General features: G+C 51.1%; 1 protein-coding gene across 1 annotated transcript in view; it reads right to left on the bottom strand.

Moving 5' to 3' along the window:
• Positions 1-2,283: 2,283 nt before the first annotated feature.
• The window catches only part of PRKDC (protein kinase, DNA-activated, catalytic subunit), a 3,158,350-nt gene continuing 3,140,915 nt past the window's right edge, over positions 2,284-19,718 (bottom strand). The window contains exon 86 of the mRNA XM_078687323.1: positions 2,284-3,634. Within this exon, the coding sequence (XP_078543449.1) occupies positions 3,430-3,634 (205 nt within the window). The 3' untranslated portion in view covers positions 2,284-3,429. The remainder of the gene's footprint in view (positions 3,635-19,718) is intronic.

Raw genomic sequence — 19,718 nt, 5'->3', positions numbered from 1 at the left:
GGGGTGCCCCTTCTATAGCCACGAAAGGCAGGCTGTGGTGGACCGGAGGATGCAGCAAGGCCAAAAGATCTGGCCGTAGCCCGAGAATCCTTGAAGCGCTGCAGCGCCGAGTCTGCGTTGTCACCAAAAAGGCGAAAGCCATCGAAGGGCATGTCCACCAAGGTTGACTGGACATCACCCGAAAACCAGACATTCTCAACCAGGCGTAATCCCGAAGGGCTACCGATGTGGCAATCGTTCTGCCCAGCGAGTCGGTGGTATCCAGTCCACAGCGCATTGTGAATTTTGCTGCGTCCCTCCCATCCACCACTGCCAAGGAGAGAACGGCCCGGGCCTTCTCCAGGCAATGAGGCAGCACTTGCGCAAACGTATCCCAGACAGTATTGGATACGATTGCTTTACATGAAAAGAAGGGTGGTGAGTTACTCCTAAGCTCGTATTCTATAAAACAGGCCCAGCAGTATGTTTCTTGGAATATTCCTCATCGAGTGCGAAGACTATGGTACCTTTTACGACACGATCTGCTTCCTTTAAATTCTCTTTTAGCAAAGTGGTATGGAATATCTCCCATATGTCATTTTTGTAATCAGGCAGTGTAAGACCGTAACCATGTACTGTTTACTTGTTCTACATTGCGTCCATTACGCACTAGATGGTTGAGATCTATTTGTCTTCAGTTGGGAATTCTGAATGTAAAATCCTTTTTTTATGCTCTTTATTGTCCACCCAATGAAATGTTTTGCTTTAAAAATTTTAATTTCTTTAAGAGTTTTTTAAACATTTATTAAGGAATCCTGTAGATGCTCTTTGTTGATTTTTCTGTCAGTGTTCTTGTTGTGATCCCTTAAGTGGTTCTCCGTAAACATTTTATTGTATATTTTGGTGTACAGTTTTGTGTTCTATATATGTGGCCCTTTTTTGAGAGCCAAAAACATAATAAATAAACTTTGAAACTTTGTATGGGTATAGCGCCTCAAGAGGCATGCGGTATTCACGGACCGCAGCGCCAAGCTGGAGGAAAATAACATGCGCTTCCCAAGATAATCCAGCTTCTTTGATTCCCTACCTGGGGGTTCGGAAGGGAATGTGCCCTTGGAAGAAGAGGCTTGGATCACCAAACTCTAGGGGGAAGGGGTGTTGCGTGGAGCCGGGTGGTGCCGGCGGGCAGTCGTCCGTTACACAGGAGCCCCTGTGCTGGGCTTGGAACAAGTGCCCAAAAGGACGTCCGTGAGGGCTTCATTTAAGGGCAAAAGGGGCTCATAGGAGGTTGCCGCCAGCTGAAGCACCTCTGTCATGATGTTAGTCCTGACTGCCACTGTAGGGAGTTCCAGGCCCAAAGCCTCAGCTGCCCTACGCATCACCACTGCATAGGACGCTCCCTCCTCCGTAGCCACGGTAGAGGGAGAAAGCACGCCAAGGTCTGGGGGGAAATCCAGACCACTGGCGTCATCCAAGTCCTATCTCGAGTCTGGTTCTTCCAGCTGGTCTGCTAAAGGGTCCTGCGACTCTTCTCAGTCCTCATAACCACCTTCAGGGCGATAGTGAACACCTGGGATGAATAAAGGACCAAAAGTACACTCCGGATCAGATTTGACGTCAGGCAACGTCGGTCCGGGTCCATCTTGGGGATGAGGATGGGGACGGCGTTGGCTGGGGGCACGGCTGGCATCGGGGGCCTTGTCGCCAGGATCGTCGCAGGGGAAGGTCGACCGGTGTCCATCCGGATCCAGGCCTGAAACATGGAGACCCTTCAGAGCCGGAGCCAGAGCTGCCGGCATTGAGGGCCCAGGGCCCCCAACCGGCTCCGCTTGACCCAAAAGCGCACCAGCGGAGTTGGGCTGCCCAAACACACAGTGAAGGGCCTCATAGAACGTACGAAGCTGGGCAGGGGACGCTCCGGCTCCCGGAAACAGGGGGAGGTGCGGAGTCCACCCTGAGTCAGACACCAGAGACAGAGGCTTTGAGTGACGACGCTCCAGGAGTGACGCAGAGCCGACTGCCAGGTCTCGAAAAGCTTTTAGGACAGCTCTAGCAAAGACTCGGGACTCCAAAAGCTTTCGGGACCGCTCCGCAAAGACTTTGGGCTCATGGTCCAACAATCGAAGCATGACTTAGGGTCGTGGTCGCGCTCCATGCACCAGAGGCACACGATTCTCTGGATCCAGTCTGACGCTTTAGGGTAATTCTAAGGTAAGGAATCAATCACTGATAGTCTCTTTCAGATAAATATTTCTACAGTAATCTACAATAAAGTAGGAGGAATTAAAAATATCTACAATGAAATGTAGTTCATATTAGAATTTTATTCATACAAAAAATGGTAATAAGGATCAAACTTTATTACAAAACAAGTTATGATTACAAGACAAATTGAATTTTCTAAAAATGACAAGTCCATTGTGCTGTGTTTTTTTTTTTTTTATCTGAGCGGCACCAGCCCTTTCTTCCTAAGTATGCAACATTCGCAGGCCTACCCATAGACAGCATTGACGGCATTACAAGAGAGACTTCTTTTTCAGAGTTTCATAAACAAGAGGTGTGTCGCTTCTACCTCTAGCAGCACTTCTGTGGACGAGATTGAACAAGGAGACACAAACGGATCTATTGTTCGACATGCAAGTGCAAATTTAACGACTTTTCAATGCTACAACATATATTCTTTCAATTAAGGTCTTCCTCCCATAGGTGTACTTGCAGGTACACATCCGTGCAAAGATATAAACATTTTTACAGCTCTATCCAGGTACGTTGTCAATTAACTGAACACTAAGGTTGCAGCAATAAGAACGCAGACTTTCAAATACTCCTAAAGAAAAGGCGGCATCACAACCTCAGCATCAAAGATCGGGCAGGCCACACTAAATCCTTCATTTTATTGCTGCAGAGGCCTTCTGAAATTCATTCGGATCACAGAACAAAGCAGACACTTACAAAGGGTAGATAAAGTGTGTGCGGAGCCTACATAACCACATAAAGGCGCAAGGCACTGACTGTACTCAGGAGGAACGAAAACAAAGCAAGAAAAACGCACTTTACCGTGCGGCTTTCAATAGAGAAATTCTGGGCAAACAAGTCAAATCCAAACTAAAATCATAATTACACAAAGTAGGAGTCCCTCACAACAATGAACATCTTTACAGATACGAGGTATTTTTCGGGGTCCCCTACGCATCTGCAGAACGTGCACGTTCAGGCTTTTCTAGGAAGTACGAAGGGGTGTTTTTCTTTTCTCATTATGAAATGCTGTACCTTTGGCTTTTTCTCTGTGTGTAATTTTGGGCGGGAATTCTCTTCTATTTGAATCTGTCTATTGCCTGCGGCTTTCCAATGTGTCAGTTAGCAGGCAGAATGTAGAGGCAACGACTTATACTGACAAATCCGATCATACTGTGTGTGGGTTTGTGGTCTGCAGTGCATTGCGCAGCTGGTTTACATCCAGGGCTCCCATCCTTCCCACACTCTGCCCAGGATGTTTGGATCTGTGGCTTGGTCTATGAGGCACCGCACCTGGGCCTCTTCGGACAATCCAGCGTCGGGTTCCTTGGCCCGAATATTATGCTCTTTGTCCCCACGAGCAACAGATATGTAATCCTTGTAGGCAGGCATCTTCTCATGTCCCAGCCGTAGTTCATCACTGAAAAAAACACAGAGAAGGAAGACAAAGTATTAATCATTTGTAAATGGACTGTTCATGTTCAAGAAAGGCTTTATTCAATTGTTAAAAAGCAATCATAAAAGCACCCAAATATAACATACAAAGACAATTTCATAAGAAAAACCATAATAAAAACATTACGAGTAATTACAACTCAATTGATAACTTTATTTCGGTCAATGACCATAAAAGTGCACATAAAATACAAACCAGCTCAAATGTGTTAAAATAATAAATAATCATTGTACATTTAAAAAGAGAATTAAACTGTGAGTTATCAATGAAGAAAACGATAACATTTCATAATTGCTAACATTTAAGTTAAAAATGTTTGTCTCCTACGCCACATACTAAATAGGTATCGAGATACAGCAAACACAATAGGGGGATGGGTGTCATAAGTCAATATTCTACATGCCTGGACAAAGTGCAGAAATTTAAGGTTCTTACAGATTGGAGTCAACCAACAATTTCTGATTGCAGAATAAGCAGGACAAAAGAACAAGACATGTGGTACATTTTCAATTTTGTAGTCACAGGCAGGGCAACCTTCAATATTAGTTTTGGACCATTTGTTTGTAAATGACCTAATGGGTAAAGTGCCATGCCTTAACTGAAGATACAGCTTTCTAGCAAGAGGGGGTTCAATTACATCCAAGAATTCCTCGATTTTGGATTCCGATTTAACTAAGAGGAACTCAGACGTGAGCCTTCCCATAGTTGCAGAACTCAGAAATGTTTGGCAATTCTGCATACGTATCAGAGCATGGAGTTCTCGTTTTGGTATCCCAGGGCAAAATGTCTCTGGTTTTTCCCACAGGTCCGGGAGACCCAGCCGGATGCTGCCTGCCCTAATATGCTTTTTGCATTTAAGAGAAATCCAGATCTCGGATAGTTCTGCTCTGTAGGCGGCCAATTCTGGGACTGACCACAACCTCTTCCAGTACATAATTGGTCTTTCGCTCACAATTTCCTCTATTGACTCCATCCCAAGGTCCATTCTGAGGGGGGTCAAGGGTGTACTAGCCGGTAATCTAACTAAATTCCTCATAAAGGTTTGTTCCACCCTTGAGGGGGTCGATGTATATTTGTGCCCCCAAAGTTCCGCCCCATAGATTACTGCAGTTCTTGCCAGGCGACAGTATATTTCTAAGGCCGGGGACACCGGCTTAAATGTTGACCCCTTAGATACTTTACTGATACCCCAAACTAGCTGTGATAGTTTTAATAACGACTTGGCAATCTGTGTGTTCCACTCAAATTTCTCCATAATGGTAACACCCAAATAAACAAATGTCTCAACCCTCTCAAGAGGAATATCATGTAGGACCGGATTTGGGTGTGTCCGCTTCGGGGGATTGAATATCATAAACTTTGTTTTTTCCATGTTGATTTCCAATCCCCGGAGCGCGCACAACTCTACAAAGCCATCAAGTGTTTTTTGGATGCCAGACGATGTTTTAGACAACAACTGAGTGTCGTCTGCAAACATCAGAGCAGACACCTTCCCCGTGGCCAGTTTGGGGGCATCATTGTCTACCCCACCGTTCAGATGGTCCACAAGTCCATTAATGTAAAGGCTGAATAGCGTGGGAGCTAATACGCACCCTTGGCGAACCCCTTTTTGGACAGGAAATTGGTCCGTGAGATCGCCATGCCTACCACACCTAACCTGGGCATAGTTATTTGTATGGCGCCTAGACAGAATAGACAGCAGATAAGACGGAAGTCCTAGATCTGCCAGTACCTTCCACAATTTCACTCGGGGAACTAAATCAAAAGCTGCCCGCAGGTCCACGAACACAAGGTAGAGGCTGCCACCCTCCACCTATGCTACCTTCCAGTACAGGGCCTGCAAGCGAAATATCTGATCTAAAGTGGAGGTGCCGGACCTAAAGCCTGCCTGAAATGTAGTTAGGATCTCGTTCTCGTCGATCCACCCAAGAATCCTGTCAAGGATAATCCTCCCCATTAGCTTTTGTGAATTATCAATTAAGCTAATTGGTCTATAGTTCGAAGGGGTAAGCGGACAACCCTTTTTAAGGACTGGCACAATCTCAGCCCCCAGCCGGGTAAGGGGCGAATCAGCACCCTGAAGAACCCCGTTATATAAAACGACCAGGTAAGGTGTGTGAGAAGTTGGCCTGATATATAGTGCTCACTATTCTAGTGATCGCTCTGTATCATTCCAAACAACCCTTATTGATGATTGGTTGTAAGTCAACCTGATAGACCAGCAATCCTAGTAGCGTGGACAAAAGCAGTCTTTAGGCTAAACTCTAGAGGGCGTGTTAAGCCAGCTGTTTTACCATCACATATACCCCTTGAACACCCAGTGAAAGGACACCACACAAGTTGTTATAAAAAATAAAGGATATTTATTAATAACAAGTCTACCCTGAACTCTTTATGAGTCAGGGAGCTAAGCACAATACAAAACTCTTACGAAAATCCTGTAACTTACACAATTTACACAAATGCCCGAGGGGCACGAAAAACCATATACTCTAAAAGTGGAATGCGAAATACTAGCAGGTAAGTAACACGATCCAAAGGCTTCAGGACCGCTAGGACTACCTTACTGAACCCTCAGGTTAGGAGCAGGAGGCCTAGGGAACCCGGGTGCAGAGTGGGAACTCTTACGCGGGATGCGGGACAAAGTCTATGGATGCTAGCAGTTCTTAAAGTTACTGTTTCCGGACGAATCCGACTAGGTAGACTAAAAACGAAAAAGGATCTGGACAATAGGATAGTGAACCTGTGCTGGAGCACCGAAATGCTCGTGTTACCTAGCCCAGGGGCTGCGGCTGCATAGGGTTCAAAAGACGTCGGGAATCCTCGTTGTAGTCTATGGAGCCTGAAAGAAGATGTTGCTGGCAGGCGACCAGTGAAGATGTTCGGTGTGATCCAAGGCTGGATCAGTGAAGGAGACGACCTGAAAGCAGAGGGGACTCAGTTCTTAATCACTAGCCAGTGATTATGTGGGCACCAGGATGGCACCGGGTGAAGTCACCGCGATCAGGTGAGTGGGCAACGCTGGACTCTGCAGTCACACGGGCCAGGAGGCGTTGTCGGCGTCCAGGCTGGAGGTGCGAGCTGTCCCACGATGGTGTCTGCTCTCGGCGATGCTGGATCCAAGATTGGAGCAACAACCCTTGGCAAAGACAAGCCCACGCGGTGGAGTCAAAATGGCGTCTGGAGTGGACCAGGAGGGTCCAGGATACTTCTTGTTGGACAAGGAGCAAGGGCCAGTCTAGGGGACCTAGACCAGCGGTGAAAACGTCGTGGTACGTCGTCAGGAGGGTCACTAGCCAACGGGCAAGTGACCGGACAACGTGGCAAGCAGCAAAGAAGCAGAAGGGCCCCACGCAGATCTCGTGGATGCTGGAGGGCTGGACTTCGGGGCTGGAGCTGCTTAGGTTGGGGGCTTCTCAAACCCCAGTGCACTCACTCGAGGGTCCCTCGGAGGTCCTGCTGGTTAAGCGTCGTGCAGGTCTTGAAGATAGCCGGTCCCACGGGTCTCGTCACACCCACGAATCTCAGCTGGGCTGATGATGCAGGTAGAGGTCAGAGATGGCAGGGAATCCGGGTCTCGTCGAGCTGGGCAGTCTTGATCCGGAGGATGGACGTGCAGCAAACCGCAAGCGCTTAGATGGTGCCTGCTGGTGCAGGGTGGCTACTCCTTAGCCACAAGGGAGAGTCTTCAGAGAGTGACAAGAGTTCCTTTCGTGGAAAGTAGTTCAAGTTTCAAGATGATCTAATTTGGGAAGGGTGCCCGCTCCTACCTTTATTCTAAGAAAAGGGGCTGGCACGCGACTAGGTCCTGCCCATGGGTGGGACCAGGAGGGGGGTGGTTACACCCCTCTCCTTTGTCCGGTCTCTCCCCAGCTCAGGGGCTGGTGTGCCACTGGAACTGGTTTGAGCCAGCATATGCACAGTGAGCACCGGGGTGCCACTTGCAGTCCCCTTCCTTTCAGCCCTGCCTACCTGGGCTACACAAAATCCTGTCTGGGATGGTGCTAGCACCGCCCCTGACAGGAAACCCTTTGTCCAGGCCTCCGTTGCTGGAAGGACTCCCAGCAGCAGGAGGGCAGACTTGTGTCTCGGTGGCAGCATCCATTTTGTGGAGCTGAGGCTGTGTCTGACTTTAACCGGGGTTCACAGTTACATACATGTCGTGTCCCTCTAGAAGGGTGGAATGCTAACCCCGTCGCCAGAATTGGCGAGGGGTTAGTATTCCAATTCGTATGACACCTTACTCGACATGTTTTGATAATGCTATGCCAAAGTTAGCATTTAACCGCGAGGATTATAATGCACTTAAGAGTATATGGTATAGCGTTATCATGGAACAGCTATTAGGACTTGGTTCCGCAAGCTGCAAACGGGCTCAGCTCATGCCAGAGTACCATCTCACATAATTCCAAGCACTCTGCCTTCAGGATTGATAAGGCCTTCCATAGGAGTGACTGATAGGAACATATGTGTCCATTTTAGGTTTAGATATAGGGAACTATATCTAAAGCAAAGGGTGATTACACCACCTTGCCCCAGCTGTCGTGCAGCCAGTTGTGTCTGTTTAGCTGGCCAGCCAGGGGTGGCATAATACATGCTTCAGCCCCTGGTAGGCCCTGGGTACACCTATGCCCTGGATACCTAAGGTATTCTGAACGGGGACTGATAAGGTGGCCCAGTACCAATTGGTAAATGCACCTAAGGTACATGGTTGTCAATTTAGAGAGAGAACAGCTAGGCTGTGGGTCTGATTAGCAGGCCCACAGCCAGGGAAAGTCGTAAATCAGTGAAGCAAAAAGCAAAAATCTGGGGTGGCCATGGGATTGCAGACCCCACTCTCCTACAAGGTGCCCACATTTTGGGCTGTGTTCGAAACAGATCCCCAGGCAATTTGTCTAGCCCTGGGGCCTTGTTGGGAAGCAGTTTACCTACCTATTGCTGCCTCAACCTCTCTCAATGTAAAAAGTTCAACCTGGGGGTGGAGACTGGGGACTATAGTCATCCTTCCACACTCTTCAGGGCTAGGAACATTTAAAATTTGTTGGGATTCAAAAGTATCACAAGTTAAGGTGTCAGTCTCAGAGATTCCATATAGGCCACCAAAGTGCCTTTCCCAAATTTTCGGACCAATATTAGGGCCAGGGACAGGGTTGAGGCCGTGAAAGCCGGTTGCAACAATAGACCAGAATAATTTGTAATCCCTAGAAGTAAGAGCAGCTCCCAACTCCTCCCACAGGAGAACCTCCCGTTCCCTCTTGGCGTCACAAATTGCCTTCTTTTACAGATTACGTTGAGTCTTAATGGCTCCAGCGTCGTTGGTTTTTAATGCAGATAACAAGGCTTTTTTGGACTTACGGCATGAGGCATTAAACCACAAGTGCTTGTTGGCGCGGGGCTGACTAGTCTTTACCAAAGGGCAAAGGACATCCTTTAAAGTGGCCACCAATTGATTATGTATGTCAGTGGCCCTTCCCATACAATCAGGATCCCCCATTTCAGCAATAAATGGAATTGCGGTCTCATACAAGTCAGCAAGTTTGCTCTGGGAATCCTGGAAGTGTGGCCATTTAACCCTTCGCCTACAGTTGGTGATTATTAATGATTGTGGGGCACTTTTTTGGGGAGGAAGTGGATTATTTAACCCAAAACTCCCCGGTTTGAGAGAGAGAACTAAAGCATTATGGTCGCTATCATACCTGTAAACAACCCTAAACTCAAGCAACCTATCCCAGTACCTGGCCTCCATGAATATGTAGTCAATCACAGAAGTCTGGTTTAGTCGATTGAAGGTAGTTCTCCCAGGCCTATCAGGCTCCACCCTCCCATTGCATGCTCGTAATGAAGTGACTAGCGCCAGTGACTGCAATTGTAGAACAAGTGGGGTCCAAACCTTAACCTGGGGAATCAACGGATCCGGGATAGACCACAGCAAATCGACTTCATATGGGTCACCCAGACTCGGGTCCACAAGAGGCTTAAAATGACAATTGAAATCTCCACACAAAATTATCACAGTGGAAGAATCAATCGTCTGAATAAAATTTGATAAAGTTTCTATAGCCTCGGACTCCAATCCCCGCCTAACTGGCCTTGAGTATACGTTAATCAAAGCTATCTTGTGACTATTTAGCGGGGTTAAAGGTACGCACTGAACATCTAGAGAATTAGTATTAATATGCGTAGCTTGAACCCCCAAATGGGTGCCAACCCAGATGGACAACCCACCCGATGGCCTTCCACGACCACCCATAGTTGCTAAGACATTAAAAGTTGCAAATACAGGGACTATACTTTCTTTTAACGCCCAGGTTTCCTGTAACATGCAGATATCATGTAAGGACATGAAGGAACCCCAAGTTGGAATGGGCAGTTTACTCTTCAGTCCCGCCACATTCCAGGAAAGAATTTTAATTTGTGGGTCGGCTGGACCTTGCTTAATCGAAACACTATCCCAGGGACCCAAGGGTTCACTGATTGCATTAGTATTCACATCCACCAATTCCTCTATCTCACCGCTTAATGTAAATCGGTCGGAGGGGGGAATAGTGGATGGAGGGTGAGATGCCTGTTCCAATACCAGGGATTTGACTATGGTACTATGATTTGAAAATGCCTCAGTTTCTTCAGCAGTAGGCGAAGGACTACCGGAGCACCCAATCTGTCAATCACAGTCATCAATGCCTAAAAGGGCGTTGAATCTGTTCGTCACCTCCAATGGCGTGAGCAGACCCGATGGGTCTGTCCACCCAGTTCTATGTTGCCTAGGTGGAACAGTATCCCACCCAAGTACTCTATCAGGGGCCATGGAGTAGGATACATGGGGCATATAACGTTTTTTAGGAGGTATAGGCCGATTGAATTGGTGGCAGGCTAGAGCCCCAGGATACATTGTAGAAACCACTAAGGGTCTTGGGTAGAAATACGTCAGGCCGGTGGGAATGATAGGATTGCTCAAAATGGAAGCATCCCAAAACCATTGGGGAATGTCCCCTGGGCAATGGATCTGAAGTCCTTATGAAAAGGTTTCTATTTTCAAGCACGATGTTATTGAAGAAATATATAGAGTCTATTTGTTAATCTCCATTTTCACTTTTATTTGTAGAATCAAACGAGTTATCTTTTACTCGGTTTTCTGAATTTTTAACTTCATGACATTCATAATTCACAAGTACCAACATGCTTAGCGTTATCCAACCAATCAGCGCACACGCCATTCGGCAACTAACGCTCGCGCGATAACATTGCACACCCTTTATACGTTTCCTGTTACAGCGCGTCCACCGAACTGAAAGCCGTTTACGAACACAATTCCACATGATACAACCACGTTTAGGTAAGCGCGTAGGAAGCACTTGTTAACATTATTTGATAACGCTCTACCATTTCTCAGCTAGTTAAACGTTACGTTATCGTCATCGCATATTGGCAAATGTTTTACACCATGAACCGTGAGACCCAGGGTTCTTATTTCATCACATGGACGCATTCAATTGTTGTAGACATCGCAGTATGTTCCACTAATGGGATATTATCATGTTTATCTTTGATTTACATTTACCTTTTAATTGCTGTTAGTTTTTGTCAGTAATATCATGTGACCTCTGAGCTTACACCGTATTTTTGTTCACAGAATGTCCCCAGATGAAGGCTACCCAGCCGAAATGCACTGGGATTTCTAAAATATCGTTTAATTCATAAGGATTATTATGAATGTAATGAAGTTAAAAATTCAGAAAACCGAGTAAAAGATAACTTGTTTGATTCTACAAATAAAAGTGAAAATGGAGATTAACAAATAGACTCTATATATTTCTTCAATAACATCGTGCTTGAAAATAGAAACCTTTTCATAAGGACTTCAGATCCAGTGCCCAGGGGACATTCCCCAATGGTTTTGGGGATGCTTCCATTTTGATTCATATCATTACACTCACATCGGAGAGTGATACCCCGGAGCACGGCACAACGTCCAAACAACCTCAATCGAAACAGTAGTGCGCCAACAACCTACCTATAGAATCGCTTCTATCTTTCCGAAACATTGTGGCAGCACACCGAATAAACAATGGAGTATGAACAAATCTTTAATCTTACTGAAACCAGGGTAGAAACCTTTGCTTATGGAAATGATGAGGCAACAAGAATTTACGCTTTAATTAAAGAAGAGAGCTGGCGCGGGGCCAAGAGGCCCAAGGACCTGGCCGTAGCCCTGGAGTCCTTAAAGTGCTCAAGCGCATGGTCTGCCTTGTCGCCAAAAAGGCGACCGCCATCAAACGGCATGTCCATAAGTGTATTCTGGACATCGGCCGAGAAGTTGGCGGATCTCAACCAGGCGTGGCGACGAATCGCCACCGTCGTTGCCATCGCTCTGCCCAGTGAGTCGGTGGTATCCAGCCCACACCGGATAGAATACCGTGCTGCATCCCGGCCTTCCACTAGGGCCTGGCCGAGTTTAGCCGGTACCTCCAACGGGCATTCTGGCAGCATGTCCGCGACCGTATCCCACAGAGAGTGGGTGTAGCGGCCCAAGAGGCATGCGGTGTTGGAAGACCGCAGTCCCAGACTCAGGGAGGAGAACACCTTTTTGCTGTACTGCTCATACCTCTTGGATTCCCTGTCAGGCGGAGCCAACGGCAATGCGGTCTGGGAATTCGAAGCCTGGATAACCAGGCTCTCAGGGGTGGGGTGGGTGGACAGGAAACAAGGGTCGCCCGGGGCCGGGCGGTGGCGTCTGGCCACGTTCCTATCTACAGGCGAACCTGTAGCGGGCCTGGAACAAGTGCCCAAAAGAACGTCGGTCAAGGCCTCAGTAAACGGCAGCAGAGGCTCAGCCGAGCTTGACTGCGGTTTAAAGGACCTCACTGAGGAGGTTAGTCCTAACGGCCGCGACGGGGAGCTCAAGGCCCAAGGCCTTGGCCGCCCGCGTCAACACCACACTGTAGGTAGCCCCCTCCTCCGTAGCCACGGTAGGAGGTGAGACAAAACCAGTGTCTGGCGAAGTGTCCAGACGACTGGCATCCCCAAGTCCACCGGTCCAGTCCTCCTGAGACTGACACTCTCGTGTCAGAGGGTCCTCAGACCCCTCCCAATTCTCCTCATCACCCATCTCCTGATACTCAGGGTTGTCAATTGATGGGGCCGGTTCATTGAAGTAAAATTCTCCAAACGGCGTGCCGCTCCGGCGCCGGAAACGGATCGAGGGAGGCATCGGGGACGGCGCCGCCTGAAGACGGCGCCGCAGGTGACACTTGAGGGACCAGCGCCGGTGAGGTCGTCAGGTCAACCGGCGACGACCCGGATCCAGAAGCGGATCCAGCGGGGCTCTACGGCGCCGAAGCACCTGCCCGCCGGAGGAGTGAGAGACCTCATGGCCATGAGGAAACGCTCAATCTCCTCCGACGTCGTGTGCGGCCCAGGGACCGGAGGGTGTGGGGCCGAACGCGACGCCCGCGACTCCGACGGAGCCGCGTGGGCGGTGTCACACGAACCCCCGGCCGCGTCGAGCGAGCGTCGGGGGGAGTCGGAAGAGCGATGACGTCTCTTCGACTTCTTGTGCTTACCTGACGACTTCGAACCTGAGGAGTGATGTCGACTCCCGGAGCTATGATGGCTCTGATCCCGCGACCAGTCCCTCGACCTCCGTCCGGACCGGGACCTTTTGCGGCGCGGGGCCGACTGCTGGAGCTCGAGTCGCTTGCGGGACCGCTCCCTCCTAGCTTTCGAAGTCAGGGCCCGGCAGTCGGAGCGGTCTTGTCGTCATGGTCAATGCCAAGACAGTGGAGGCACCGCCAGTGAGGGTCGGTGACCGACATCAGTCGGTCGCAGTCCTCACAAGGCTTAAAACCTGGCATCCCTACCGGCACCGTTCGGAGTCAAAGACTCGAAAAATGATCAAAAGGGATCGTAAAAAGTTTAGTCAAAAAATGACTAAGGTACCACTTTTTCCGGATCTGCGATGCTGGCGCAGAAAAAAGAAGAACTGACGTCAGCACGCGGAGGCGGCGTCTAAGTACTCCGACGACATCATCACGGCGCCCACAACGCCGATAACGGACGCGGAGCCGCAGACGACGCCTACCGACGCGCAAGGGTACTGCTACGCAAAAATTTACGGATCCAGTCTGACGCCTGGGGATATTCTAAGGTAAGGTATCTAATACTAACCTGTTTCTTTCAGATACACAGAGCCATGATAAAAACCAACACTGGTGCCATGAAACTAGGGCCCTGAAAGGGGATGACCTTAACCCTAGATGTAGGTTCGCAGAACGTGGGAGGATGGGTGGGTCGGTAAGGAATCTATCACTAACTAATGTCTCTTACAGATATATTGTTACACAAGTAGTAACTTGTGCATCTGAAAGAGACACGTTAGTGATAGATTCCTTCCTTAGAATAGATACCCGACAATACCAACCCCGGTGGTGGGTCTGCGAACCAATAATCACACCAGAAAGTCCTGGAGGACGGAACGACCAAAGAAGCCATCCCTCCGGACTTGGCTGTTCAGGCAGTAGTGTCCCGCAAACGTGTGAAGCGAGGCCCACGTAGCTGTCTGAAGGGATGGCAAAGATAGCCAAGATAGCAGAGAATCGAAAGAAGATGCATCGCGGAACACGAACTACACTTACCACAGTCCTTAGGGGCGATCCCGCTGGTGTGTTAGTAGTGTGCGACCCCACCCCCATTGTAATGTTAAAGCTCCCTCGAGCAGTTGGCTGACGAGCCTGGGACCCCGCACCTGCGCGCCTGAGTGGTACTAAACCTGGCAATATTTGGCAGCCACCGGCAACCCCAGAACACGGCCTAATCCCTGCTGATGAGGGGTAAATACCCCGAAACACGTGTCCAGGGATGGCGAAGATAGCAGAGAATCGAAAGAAGATGCATGGCGGAACACAAACTACACTTACCACAGTCCTTAGGGGCGATCCCGCTGGTGTGTGAGTAGTGTGCGACCCCACCCCCATTGTAATGTTAAAGCTCCCTCGAGCAGTTGGCTGACGAGCCTGGGACCCCGCACCTGCGCGCCTGAGTGGTACTAAACCCACCCTCATTGCAATGTTAAAGCTCCCTCAAGCAGTTGGCTGACGAGCCTGGGACCACGCACCTGCGCGGTACTAAACCTGGCAATATTTGGCAGCCACCGGCAACCCCAGAACACGGCCTAATCCCTGCTGATGAGGGATAAATACCCCGAAACACGTGTCCAGGGATGGCGAAGATAGCGAAGATAGCAGAGAATCGAAAGAAGATGCATTGCGGAACACGAACTACACTTACCACAGTCCTTAGGGGCGATCCCGCTGGTGTGGGAGTAGTGTGCGACCCCACCCCCATTGTAATGCCTGAAAAATGTCCTGCAAGGGCACTCCCCGGCCCAGGGCAGTCGTAGTCGCCGTGACCCGAGTGGAATGAGCCCTCAGCCCAACAGGAGGTTCCTTCTTGGCCAAGGAGTAACACGCCTGGATGCACAAGATGATCCACCGAGAGATGGTCCGCTTGTGCACCGCCCGTCCCTTCTTAGCGCCCGCGTAACCAACAAAGAGTTGGTCATCCACCCGGAACTGGCCTGTGTGATCCAGATAGTAAGATAGCGCATGTTTTGGGTCCAGACGGTGGAGCCGCTCTTCCTCTTTCGAGGGATGCGGAGGCGGAAAGAAGGTGGGCAAGGTGATGGACTGCCCGATGTGGAAGGCCGTGACAACCTTGGGCAGGAAAGAGGGTCTTGTCCGCAACACAACCTTGTCCGGATGGACAGAGATGAAAGGAGGTGTGGAAGAAAGAGCCTGGAGCTCACTCACTCTCCTGGCAGAGGTGATGGCAACCAGGAAAGCAGTCTTTAAAGTAAGAAGATGGAGAGGACAGTTATGGAGTGGCTCAAAGGGAGCAAACATTAGATAAGTAAGTACAAGGTTCAAGGTCCACTGGGGCATCACGAAAGGTACAGGAGGAAACATGTGTGTGATGCCCTTCAAAAACCTATTTACAATTGGTGACTTGAACAAAGATGGCTGATCAGGAAGCCTTAAGAAGGCAGAAAGGGCAGAAAGGTAGCCCTTGATAGTGCCCAGAGCAGAGCCCTGCTGGGCAAAGGAAAGAAGGTAGAGGAGAACCTCAGAAAGGGGTGCAGAGAGAGGATCCCAGCCTTTGCTGTGCACCATTCCACAAATCTGTTCCACCTGCAGGCATATACCGACTTTGTGGAGGGACGCCTGGCTGCCAGAATGGCATTACAGACTTCAGGAGGCAAGTCAAATGGCCTCAACTGTCGCCGCTCAATCTCCAAGCTTGTAGGTGGAGACTGGACAGGTTCGGGTGGAGGACCGTCCCCTGCTGCTGCGACAGAAGGTCCTACTGAAGAGGAAGACGAATCGGGGGATCGACAGAAATGCTGAGTAGCTCTGGATACCAATATCTTCGTGCCCAGTCCGGAGCCACAAAGATAACCTGGGCTCGGTCGCGCCTGATCTTCTTCAGCACTCTGGGCAGAAGTTTTATAGGCGGAAAGGCGTACAATCGACCGCAACTCCACTCGCGACGAAAAGCGTCTCCGAGCGAGTGCCGCCTTGGAAATTCCAACGCGCAGAACTGATGACATTGCGCGTTCTCTTCTGTGGCGAATAGATCTAACCAAGGCTCTCCCCACTGCTGAAAGAGACCTTGCGCCACGTCCGAGTTCAGACGCCATTCGTGATCCATCATGCGCCGACGGCTGAGTTCGTCCGCCCTGGCGTTCAGAGACCCTGCCAGGTGTTGAACCACCAGGGTCATTCCCTGATGTTCCAGCCACTGCCAGAGGCGCCGAGCCCCCTGGCAGAGGGTCCATGACCCCACCCCGCCCTGTTTGTTGCAGTACCACATGGCGGTGGTGTTGTCCGTGAACACCTGCACTACACTCCCCCGGACAGAGGGGAGGAATGCCTTCAGTGCAAGTCGGGTCGCCCGCAGCTCCAGAAGGTTGATGTGGAGCTGGGACTCCGCCGGAGACCAGAGGCCTCTGATCTCCGCCTCTCCCATGTGGCCCCCCCAGCCCTGGAGGGACGCGTCCTTCACAACTACGTGCTCCGGTTAGGGTAGGGAGAGGGATCTGCCGCTGACCCAATCGCGGTCCATGAGCCACCACTGCAACTGTCTCCCAGTGCCCTCCGAGATCAAGACATGGTCGGACAAGTTGCCCTGATGCTGGGCCCACTGAAACTTCAGGTGCCACTGCAGAGCCCGCATCCGCCACCTGGCGTGATGCACAAGAAGGATGCAGGAGGTTATCAGCCCCAGAAGCCACAGCGTCAACCTGACCAAGACTCGGGATAAAGGCTGAAAGATCGGAATCAGAGCCTGAATATCCCGAACCCGCTGTTCGGGAGGATAAACCCGAAACTGCGCCGAGTCTAGAACAGCTCAGATGAAGAGGAGCTTCTGAGAGGGAAAAAGGTGTGACTTCGGCACATTGATGGAGAACCCCAGCAGGTTGTGGGATGTGGAAATAAGTGTCCTGCAAGTCCAATGATACCATCCAGTCTCCTGGGTCCAGGGCAGCTAAGACCTGAGCCAGTGTCAGCATTTTGAACTTCTCCTACCGGAGGAAGCCGTTGACGTTCCTTAGGTCCAAGATAGGGCGCAGGCCTCCTTTGCCCTTCTTGGGTACCAGAAAGTAGTGGGAGTAGCAACCACACACTACTTCTGGCCCAGGAACGCGCTCGATGGCCCCCTTGGCCAAGAGGGCCGTAACTTCCTCCTGCAGAAGCCGCAAATGATCCCCCGATACGCGGTGGTTCTGCGGTGGCATGGCTGGAGGAGTCGCCTCGAAGGGGAGGGAGTAGCCCCTTCGGACGATTTGCCGCACGGCGGTTCCCACGGCCGCCACCGCGTTGGGTATTACCTTGCGGAGCGTGGCTGGAAGCACGTGTGGGTACACCCCTTCCGTGGCCACGAAAGGAGTGAAAGGCAGCCGATTGCTGGCGCGGGCCGAGAAGCCCAAGGACTTGGCCGTAGCTCTGGAGTCCTTAAAGCGCTCAAGCGCATGGTCTGCCTTGACGCCAAAAAGGCGACGGCCATCAAACGGCATGTCCATGAGTGTGTTCTGGACATCTGCTGAGAAGTTGGCGGATCTCAACCAGGCGTGGCGACAAATCGCCACCGTCGTTGCCATCGCTCTGCCCAGAGAGTCGGTGGTATCCAGTCCACACCGGATAGAATAACGTGCCGCATCCCAGCCTTCCACCAGGGCTTGGCCGAGTTTAGCCCGTACCTCCAACGGTCATTCTGGCAGCACGTCCGCGACCGTATCCCACAGAGAGTGGGTGTAGCGGCCCAAGAGGCATGCGGTGTTGGAAGACCGCAGTCCCAGACTCAGGGAGGAGAATACCTTTTTGCCGTATTGCTCATACCTCTTGGATTCCCTGGATTCCCTGTCAGGCGGAGCCGACGGGAATGCTGTCTGGGAATTGGAGGCCTGGATCACCAGGCTCTCAGGGGTGGGGTGGGTGGACAGGAAACAAGGGTCGCCCGGGGCCGGGCGGTGGCGTCTGGCCACGTTCCTATCTACAGGCGAACCTGTAGCGGTGCCCAAAAGAACGTCGGTTAAGGCCTCATTACACGGCAGGAGAGGCTCGGCCGAGCATGACTGCGGCTTAAGGACCTCAGTGAGGAGGTTCGTCCTCATGGCCGCGACGGGGAGCTCCAGGCCCAAGGCCTTGGCCGTCCTCGTCAACACCACACTGTAGGTTGCCCCCTCCTCCGTAGCCACGGTAGGAGGTGAGACAAAGCCAGTGTCCGGCGAAGTGTCCAGACCACTGGCATCCCCAAGTCCACCTGTCCAGTCCTCCTGGGACTGACATTAACGTGTCAGAGGGTCCTCAGACCCCTCCCCATACTCCTCATCACCCATCTCCTGGTACTCAGGGTTAGCAATGGATGGGGCCGGTTCATAGAAAGTGAACTCTCCGAACGGTGTCGAAAGCGGCGCCCAGCGGTGCCGTTCCGACGTTGGAACCGGGTCAAGGGAGGCATCGGGGACGGCGCCGCCCGAAGACGGCGCCGGGGGTGACACCTGAGGGACCGGAGCCATGGAGGTCGTTAAGTCCACCGGTGACGACCCGGATCCGGAACCGGATCCAGTGGGGGCCTGTGGCGCCGGGCCCGAAGGCGCCGGCGGCGCTGGAGCATCCGACGGCGTCGGGCCGAATCCCCCAACTCGCTAGGACCCCCAGACTGGTCCGCTGGGTCCGAAGGCACCGCGGAGCCCGTCGGAGGAGTGAGGGACCTCATGGCCATGAGGAACCGCTCGATCTCCTCCGGCGCCGCGCGCGGCCCAGGGACCGGAGGGTATGGGGCCGGACGCGACACCTGCGATTCCGACGGAGCCGCGTGGGCGGTGCCACCTGAACCCCCGGCCGCGTCGCGCGAGCGTCGGGGGGAGTCGGAAGAGCGATGACGTCTCTTCGACTTCTTGTGCTTACCTGACGACTTCGAACCTGAGGAGTGATGTCGACTCCCGGAGCTCCGATGGCTCCTCTCCCGCGACCGGTCCCTCGACCTCCGTCCGGACCGGGACCGTTCTCGGCGCGGGGCCGACTGCCAGAGTTCGAGCCGCTTGCGGGACCTCTCCCGCCTAGCCTTCGAAGTCAGGGCCTGGCAGTCGGTGTGAGAAGTTGGCCTGATATATGATGCTCACTAGTTCTAGTGATCACCTTGTATCAGTCCAAACAACCCTTATGGTGATTGGTTGTAAGTCAACCTTATAGACCAGCTATCCTAATGGTAGCATGGACAAAGCAGTCTTAGGCTAAACTCTTTTGGCATGTGAAGCCAGCTGTTTTACCACAATATAACCCCTTGAATACCAAGTGAAAGGACACCACACAGGTTGTTATGAAAATAAACAGTATATTTATTAATAACAACACCTCTGAACTCTTTATGAGGTCAGAGGGCTAAGCACATGACAATCTCTTCTGAAAAATACGTTAAGTTGCACGAAATCACAATGGTGCCCTAGGGGCGCGACAAACCATATACTAAGTAAGTGGAATGTGAAAGTCAATAG

Source organism: Lissotriton helveticus, chromosome 4_1 (genome assembly GCF_964261635.1).
Source record: "Lissotriton helveticus chromosome 4_1, aLisHel1.1, whole genome shotgun sequence".
In the NCBI taxonomy this organism is placed as follows: Eukaryota; Metazoa; Chordata; class Amphibia; order Caudata; family Salamandridae; genus Lissotriton; species Lissotriton helveticus.
The sequence above is the reverse complement of the archived record's forward strand: the minus strand, read 5'-3'. Positions and strand labels throughout refer to the sequence as shown.